Here is a 9,591-nt window from a genome sequence, read left to right as displayed (position 1 = left end):
TGCAAATTAATACACCCCACTAGCATACTTGTTCGAGGGACATTTTCCACAGCTTCACACGCCATTTTGAAATTTGAAGTGACCTTTTGCACTCTTTCCGGTTGACCGTGACCTTTTGTCAATCTCACTTCCGTTTGAATTTTTATGATTTTAGTTTTCGCGCTCAAAGACTGAAGGCGCCTCAAAGCTAAAAGTTCTTTCCCCCCGGAAAAGAGTAAGAGATAACACCAAATTACCGGGGGGACTCTTACCCCTTTCAAATTTCAGGAGCCAATTACAAAAGGCATACGTCATCGCCACTTCAGCCTATGAGAACTCTTAACCGCCGGTTAAGCTTAACCGTGGTTAACCGGGGACCAGCAGAATCTATCCCTAGATGAATTCTGATATAACCGAGCCGGCGCGTAAATATTGTTGTTGAACTTTGAAGTCAGTCAGTGACTCAGCGGCGCTCATGGCGTATTTATCTCGGTTTCTTTGTTCACTTTCTGCTTTGTTTCTCAATCGCCTAGAAGTCTTTAAGAATAAAAAAGTTAGGTCTTGCTAATTAGCCTTTGATGGTTATACTTTGTTCAAACTAATTTCGTGTTATCATGAAAACAGCTGGTAAATACTTTTTCAATTGAATCTTTTGTTATAAGATGTTAATTGTCAGGCCCAACCCGAAGGAGAGTGTGGCTCTTATTTCCACTAGTGACCAAATCGTTGGCTTGGTTTGATAATAATAATAAATCCGGTAATTTACAGAAGTATTAAATGAACTATTTTAGGGTATAAAATAATATAAAAAACAAAGTTTCAATGGGTTAGACAACTAACATCTAATGTTAAAATAGAAACTATGAAGTTACAACATTTTCTTTTAATGTTAAAATTAATTTAATTTTTATTTACATTATTCATTTCCGCCGTGTTATTCCATGGCAAATTCTAAAAGGCCTACCACTGGCCTACCTTTAGCCAAGATAAGTGTAAATTGAGTCAACTTTTTATGATTGTTTCCTTTGCATTTTACGCTATGTTTTAACAGATTGGCCTTTTTAAAGTAAATTTTACTTATTTTTACTTAATATTTTGTATATTTAAACCACGCATCAACAGTTTAAAAATTAAATTTGCGATATTTTTAAAGGGCCTACCAGAGACACACCGACCATTAATCGATTGTTTCTTCTGTTGATCGATTATTTTACAATTATAAACGAATTTTCGCTATTTTAGAAAGGGCCTAACAGTGGCCCACCTCCCGTTATAAGATCATTTGGCCATTTTAAATAAATTTTCGCTATTTTAGAAAGGGCCTAACAGTGACCCACCTCCCGTTAATAGATCATTTGGCCATTTAAATAAATTTTCGCTATTTTAGAAAGAGCCTACTAGTGGCCACCTACCGTTAATAGATTATTTTGCCATTTTAAATAAATTTTCGCTATTTTAGAAAGGGCCTATCAGGGATCCTAGCAGCACTTGTTCTATTGACTAATTCTAGAACCAGTTAGGGAGCTGCAACATGAGAAGCTTAGAACGTAAATAAAATTGCGGCTATTATGAAAATGTAGCTTAATTAATTTTAATTTTAGATTGATTAATTTTTATACATAGTATATAAATATATATGTCGCACCCGTAGCGGTCCTCTAACAGATTAATTTGTTTATTGGAATATAGAAACGAGAGAAATAGGGTAGTTCCATAAATTAAATAGTTTTTCAAAAAGCTAGAACTAATTAACTTATAGATTTTGACAGACAGATGGTAAAGAAAATACTCCTGGGCCGTAATTCTACTCTTATTGTTAAGAGTTAACGAATTAAAATTTTCGTTTGTTCCATTGAAATTATATTAGTTAATGAAAAGAAGCTAACGATCAGGGTAGATAATCATGCCCTGAAGGAGGAGGTAGAATTTTGTACCATAGCGCCATGTAGTTTTTTAAAGATGAAACCAACGGTATTAAGTTAAATCCAAGAACTCAGTTTTGTAAGCTCCATATTAAACTAGATATGATAAATAATATCAACTCTTTTTTTGAAGTTTATAAACCCCGCACGAGATGAACAACTCCAGAAAAAACAGCTGTTTTCGATCATTTTCGTTAATACATTAAGAACCACTTGTTTGAAACAAGTTGTTCCTAGAAAATCTGAAGCGGATACCTGTATTTCCCTAAATGCTGAAACACTGAAGTCAAGAAATTGGAAAGATGTGAAAAATTATGTATACACCCAAATAAAACGCATAGAAAACAGTTTTAGGAAAAAAGCTAACCAAGAAGTTTTCTTCTCACAGTCAATTTGGGTTAAAATGAAAATAGAAAATTGTTTTGAAACTTTTTTTTTCCAATAATTCTTGAATTTAACTCTTTCCATTCTTGTTTTAGAATCTTACTTTGTCATTTGTCAAAAACAACTATAGTCATTTTGGTTTGGTATTTGTTTTATTGGTATTTTTGAAATTCTTTAATTTGCTCAATTTGAAAAGGTTTTTTATGTTCAATTAACTATAGTCATATTTGTTTTTTAAATATTTCTTGGTTGTTATGTTTGCTAAGTTATATAACAAACAACTATTAAAACTTAAATAAGATTTACTTTTGAATTCTTTTTGTTACTGAATCTCAAGAAATTTTCATAATACTTAATATATTAAATTTTAAAATTAAATGTTGGTAATTTTGTTTAAAACCACTTTATTTTATAGGGATTATTACCAAAGCGCTCATTAAGTAGTACTCAACTGTTCCTCCTTCTTCGGTGATTTTTACAAGACTTGTAAAAATCCCTGAAGAAGGAGGAACAGTTCCTCCAAAACGTTGGGTTTTTTAAAAACATAAATTGTGAATTTTAAAACCGTTTTAAGTCTCTTTTCATAAAGTTCCTTAAGATCCAAATAAATATTTTGGGGAAAAAATAGGCAGTTATTATTCAAATGCATTGTATTTTTCATAACTAAGTAGAGCATTTAGTAAATAAACAAACATTTGTGTTTCAGTTGACCTTGCTTATTTTTGAGATTTTCAAATTCACTAAATTACGTTTACTGATCATACGCAACATTAGGATGATCTTAGAAATCTAAAAATATTGTGCTGGAAAAACATTTAATTTTAGAATTTTTACATCATATTAAAGGATATGTAGTGTTATTTAACATGTTTTTACAGGCATAAACATAAAATTGAAATACAAAAACTCAATATAGTGTTTCAAAAATTTAATTTTAGAATTTTTACAATCCTATTAAAGGATGTAGTGATATTTAACATATTTTTTTACAGGCAAATAGTATTGTTTTTCCATATTAATATTTTTGTTGAGTTTTGTTTATTTGATTTTTATATAAAATTATTTTCAAACACGATTTTAACTTCTATATATGAAGACATCCATGGTCCATTTACCCACCAGGGTACATTTTAAATACATTTCGATAACTGATGATAGAAGAAATATTGGAATTTTCTTAGAAAATTTAAAATTCAGTATATATATTTGCAGACAATCTTTATAATGGATATTTGAAGACATTTTCATACATCTTTATGGATAGGTAGTTAAAATTATAAAAAGTATTGTTTTAATTATTTTAAGCATTAATTTAACGGTTTATTGATATGGTTAAAACTATTTTACACACGATTTCAATAATTGTATATGGGGGCCTCAATGATCTTTTTATCTAACATATGGGGAAATTTTTAAAGTCACACATTCCATAACAATCTATTAATAAATTATTGGGATAGCCTTAAAATATAAAAATGTTTCTGTTTTAGAAATATTTATATTAAAGTGGGGACTTTCACAATCTTTATTATGGATATTTGGGGACAGTTAAACAAATCTTTATGTGTAGATAGTAAAAGTTTTAAATTATAATTTTTTCCAATTTTTGCAATTAAATTGGCTATATTTCATTGATTTTGGTGTAAAAACTATTTTACACACGATTTTAATAGTTGTATATGGAGACCTCAATGGTCTTTTTACCTAACATCCGGCGACATTTTAAAAGTCACGCATAAAAGTCTATGGAGAAGCATGTTGGCCCCTTATAAAGATTCCACTATCGTGAAATCTTAATTAATTAATTTACATTTTGAAATATCTATAATTTTACCACTACAAGTAACTCAAATTTAATTTTACAATATCAAAGCTGAATTTAATTGATATATAAAATATTACAGCCAGTACATAACTGAATTAGTGATTTTATATTATCAGTTATCATTAAAACACTACAAGTAAGTTTAAAATAATAAAACCACTGTTACACATAAAAACATTTATTAAAAACAACGCGACAGCTGTTTCGGAACGGCTCACACGTTCCGTCGTCAGGTGTATAGTGTATATACCAAAAACCTCGTTATCGCGGCGACCGACAGAGTAAATACAGAAATATTGTCGAAACAAAACAAGTACCTGCTAAATATCGGGAAATTTCAAAAGATAGACATATACGGTATAATTAGGTGGTGTAGTGGGCCTGCCTCCCAACTAATAATTTAATTTTAAGCTTAATGATTTCTATTGATTCCCTTATATTAAGTTTTTGCCTATTATTGTGGTGTTTAATTAATTTAGGATTGTGTCTCTAGGATTGTTTTGGGTATGTTCAGCTAGAGCGGATTTAAGTATTCTATTATGTCGAAGGTCCACTTCATGTTCTTTTATCCTAACTGACATATTCCGTCGGGTTTGGCCTATGTAGGCCATACCGCAATCGCACCTAATTTCGTATATGCCTGGTTTTTCCTGAAAAGGAATTTTGTCTCTGCGGGGTTTCCTGAAAAGGAATTTTGTCTCTGCGGGGTTTCCTGAAAAGGAATTTTGTCTCTGCGGGGTTTCATGAACTGGCTGATTTTTTTATACGGTTTAAAGATAGGGGTGAAGCCGTTGTTGCTAAAGGTATTTCCAATTTTTTGGCTGAGCTCATTATATGGTAGGACAATTAGTTTTTTCTCCCTAGTAAATTCTGTAACTAGCTTGGTATCGTTTAGCGTTTCCAACTTGTTTTTAGTTTTCCTTATGAGTCTGTTAATAAACATAAGGTCAAAACCCCTATCTACCGCTACTTTTCGAATAAAATTAAGCTCATCGTTGAGGTATATATCATTACTACATATTTGAAAGGCGCGTTCTACATACCTGTAGAATACTGTTTCCTTTGGCGAATGTGAGTGAGCCAATTGGCTATGAGGCGGGGCCACTATGGAAAAGGGTTTCCTGTATACGGTAGTCTCTATAGTTCTTAGTTCGTGACTGATCATGATGTCCAAAAAGGGGATTTTGGATTGCTGCTCAATTTCGCACGTGAATTTTATCTTCGGGTTCAACCCATTAATATAGGTTAAGAAAATTTCCAAGTTTTCCTTACCATGTTCCCATTTGTCAAAGATGTCGTCAACGTAACGTTTCCACAGGCGGATCTCGAAGGGGCTATTGTTTAGAATTTTGCATTCTAAATCGTTCATGAAAAGTTCGCACAGAAACAGCGATAAATAAGAGCCCATAGCGAGTCCGTCCGTCTGGGCGTAGAAAGAACGATTCACTACGAAAAAGGAATCAATCGACGCGATTTTTGTTAGAGAGATTATATCTATAATTTCGATTTCGCTGGTCTTTTCCTCACGTAACATGGATTCAAAAACCGTTATCGCTTCCTTGACTGGTACGGACGTGAACAGGGATTCCACATCAAAAGATACGAAAATGTCATTTTCTTCCATTTTCAAGTCCCTTATACTATCCGAGTTTTTAATCATGTATTTGTGCTGTGACGTCATGTACCCAAAACGATTCACAATGTATTTCCCTATGAGTTCCGCTGACGTGTTGAGGTTGGGGACAATTATTCGGAACTTCAGGGTTTCTTTATGTACTTTAGGTGAAAGGTAAAATCATGAAACCCCGCAAAGACAAAATTCCTTTTCAGTAAAAACCAGGCGTATACGAAATAAGGTGCGATTGCGGCACCCGACGGAATATGTCAGTTAGGATAAAAGAACATGAAGCGGACCTCCGACATAATAGAATACTTAAATCCGCTCTAGCTGAACATACCCAAAACAATCCTAGACACACAATCCTAATACACGACGCTAAATTAATTAAACACCAGAATAATAGGCAAAAACTTAATATAAGGGAATCAATAGAAATCATGAAACTTAAAATTAAAAATTAAATTATTAATCGGGAGGAAGGCCCACTACACCACCTAATTATACCGTATATGTCTATCTTTTGAAATTTCCCGAGATGTAGCAAGTACTTGTTTTGTGTAGACAATATTTCTGTATTTACTCTGTCGCCGCGATAACGATGTTTTTTGGATTAACACAGAGTTGCCAGATGTACGATCTGGATCGTATTTGTACGTTATTTAGGCGGTCGGTACGATATACGATCCGAAGGTGGGATCGTACGTCTATAATAAGATCCCGACTTACAATACGATCCGAGAATCAGGCCCGTATATCCGCCTAGGCATATTTAGTAATACATCAGCGGATCTCCGACTTCTACCGTAGAATTAGGGAAATCCATGCATAGCCTAGTTCCAGGGATGTTCGTTGTATTATAATAAAACTAATAAAACGATTGATCTATAAAAAAGACTATTGCCATACACCGGACATCGTAAAATGTATTTATTTATAAATCTTTTTATATAAATAAAAATAATTCCTAGTCACAGACTAGACTATTTTTGGGGAGTGTTCATGAATAGATGGGGCTTAGGAGCCGTACGATCCCAATTTTCGAAAATACGATCCATACCGTAGCTCTGTACGATAATCGGGCTTTCAGAATCTGGTAACGCTGGATTTACACTATACGCCTGACGACGGAACGTGTGAGCCGTTCCGAAACAGCTGTCACATTTTTTTTAATAAACGTTTTTATTGTGTAACAGTGGTTTTATTATTTTAAACTTAGTACTATGCACAAGTTAGCTCGTCTAATATTTTAGCACGACAAGTAACTCTATTTTATTTTTACAATTTCAAAGTTTTACATGACAAATTTAGTTACTTATCAACTATATAAAAATTCTAACTGAACAATAACTGAGATCAGATGCCTTATAAATTTTACAATTAATGAGTGTTTAGTCTAAAATCATTTTCTTAAGTTATGTCTATTCCTACAATTATCTTCAGATTCCTTAGATTTTGGCTTTGCTATAATACTGTTCAGGAATTTCATTCTCACTATAATTCTAATTTTAACGAAACTTTTGATTATTTTCAAAGGACAAAAGTTATTGGTTTTAAATATTTTTGACTTATATTATTTACAATTTCTTTATCAGTGCTAATGGTCTTATTTGGTAAATTTTCTCTGAAAATGGCTTCACACTTTTTAATATCATTGAAAAAACTGATCCATTTGCTTAGTATCATTTAAGTTTAATAAGGGGTAAGTTTTAAAATGTTTTTTGCAACCCATCCAGCCAAATTTTCCAATCCATTATCTTCTAATTGAGATAATTCGTTTTCAACCCTTTCATTTTCATTATTGATACTATTTATTTCTTTCTATTTGGAACTTGTTCATTCGAACTTGGGGGTTTAAAAATAACATTACTTAAATTATTATTCTTACACTGCAAAAAATGAGCGTGCTTTTTGCGTTCAAAATTAATCAAGGTCATTCATTTTTGAACAAGCCATCATCGAGGCGTTCAGATTTGTACATGATCATTCAAATTTGAACAAGGCCACATTTTGATGTTCAAATTTAAACAGACTCGTTCAATCTTGAACCATCCCCGAATTTTTCCGCTCAAAACTAACTAGACCCGTTCAAAATTAAAAGTTCGTTCAATTTTGAACAATCTCAATTGAAATAAACAATTCACTGCTGGAATTCATAAAGTCAAACATATTTAATTCCTCGCCAAATTTTAATTATTAAAGAAGCATTGTTTTTTATTGATATTTTTGTAATTCTTTTTACCAGGGCCGGATCCATAGGGGGGGGGGGGTGATCGCCCCCTTTAAGATACTTTAATTTTTTTGGCATTTTTTGGAAATCGGAATAATACTAACTTCACCCAGTAATACAGCTATTGAACCCAAAGATATTTCACCACTTTATGTTTCACCCACACAGTTAGACAGACCAAGGGCGTAATTAGGGGGGGGGGAGTTACACTAAAAATTCGCGGAACCTCCGTCAGCACCCCCCCCCCTTGAAAAATTCACCTCAACCCCCCCCCCCCCCCGAAATGAAACCCTGGATACGCCCTTGAGACAGACTTGGGGAAGGCTATTTTAGGTGATGGTTCAAATTGAAAGGGGCAAAATATCTTGAGCTTTTAAATAAGTTACATAAATACTTGACAATCAAAATGTCAAATTCAAATTTGAAAAAGTTGTCTACATGAATATTTTTAATTATCTAGCAGAATCAATAAGTGAACACAGACTGATAATGATTATCTCATGGTTGGAGAATATCTCATGGTATAAGAAAATTAATTTTTATGTCGTTTCACGAGACGATGTTTTCTCACGAGGCACGTTTTTAAAATTTCGGGTTTAAAAATAGAAATATAATTTACTTTTTCATTAAAATAAAAATGTAGGTTTAAAATATCGGATTGAATATTCAATTTAATTATCGAAATTTGTACATTCGGTCATTGCAAAACAAAAGAGTAGTTCGAATTTCGCGCGTGGAAAAATACCAAAGCTTACTCTTGCTTTGTCCGCCCAAGGTCGTTTGTTTTTTTTAGCCAAAAGAATTTGTTTCGTCTATTTCCCAAAGAGGGCGCAGGGTCAGTGACTAGAAATTCGTAAGAATAACGTTGTCCAGTACGCGGAAAGTTTTTCTTCTCGCGCAGTATCCTTTGTTGCTCAAACAGCTCGACATTCATCGAAGAAAGTGGGACGATTCCTGAACGTTTATTCATTCCGGATGATAAATTTTTTAAATCCAATAAATTAAAGTAAGAATATTTTATTATGTTTTGAAATTGCATCTTGGTTTAAGCTGTAAATTGTAATAGGCCGTGCTTATATAAAATTAAATACCAGAATTCATAGTAGATTAATTTCGGTAGCCTTTAGGGATAATGAAAAGCCTATATTTTATCGATTCCTACTCCTAAAAGAAGTCTAAAAATGATACTCACGTTACGAGATAGTTTAAATTAAATATACTGCAGTTGGCATTGGTACACAGTTGTTACATTTGATTTTTTGATGTTAATAACAGACTTGATAATTTTCAGAATTCTTACAAACTATATAATAGATTACTAATTACTAATCAGTTCGTATTTCCAGCTCGTACATCTTTTACGGGCTCATTCGCCAACAGTAATTTCATCTTCACTACTATCTCGTTGTCTTCTGTTTTCATTTTTTAAAGACTTTAAAAATTAATTAAAAATTTAATTTAAATTATCTCGTAACATGAGTATCATTTTTGGACTTCTTTTAGGAGTAGGAATCGATAAAATATAGATTATATAGGCTTTTCATTCATACAATACTTAGACGATTTCTTAATTTATTTTCCCACTAACAGTGATACCCCATTGGGTCTCTAAGAACTCGCCCTTCTCTCACTA

At 32.6% G+C, this 9,591-nt stretch overlaps 1 protein-coding gene across 1 annotated transcript; it reads right to left on the bottom strand.

Moving 5' to 3' along the window:
• Positions 1-372: 372 nt before the first annotated feature.
• LOC149969051 (uncharacterized) lies at positions 373-5,791 on the bottom strand. The gene is made up of 2 exons (XM_090170241.1): positions 5,154-5,791; positions 373-508 (listed from the first exon to the last, which is right to left on the bottom strand). The coding sequence occupies exons 1-2, from the start codon at positions 5,789-5,791 to the stop codon at positions 373-375; spliced, it is 774 nt and encodes a 257-aa protein (XP_090026367.1).
• Between the last annotated feature and the right edge of the window lie 3,800 nt (positions 5,792-9,591).

The sequence above is a fragment of the Leiobunum rupestre genome, chromosome 1 (assembly GCF_980474605.1).
Source record: "Leiobunum rupestre chromosome 1, qqLeiRupe1.1.hap1, whole genome shotgun sequence".
NCBI classification, from domain to species: Eukaryota; Metazoa; Arthropoda; class Arachnida; order Opiliones; family Sclerosomatidae; genus Leiobunum; species Leiobunum rupestre.
The sequence above is the reverse complement of the archived record's forward strand: the minus strand, read 5'-3'. Positions and strand labels throughout refer to the sequence as shown.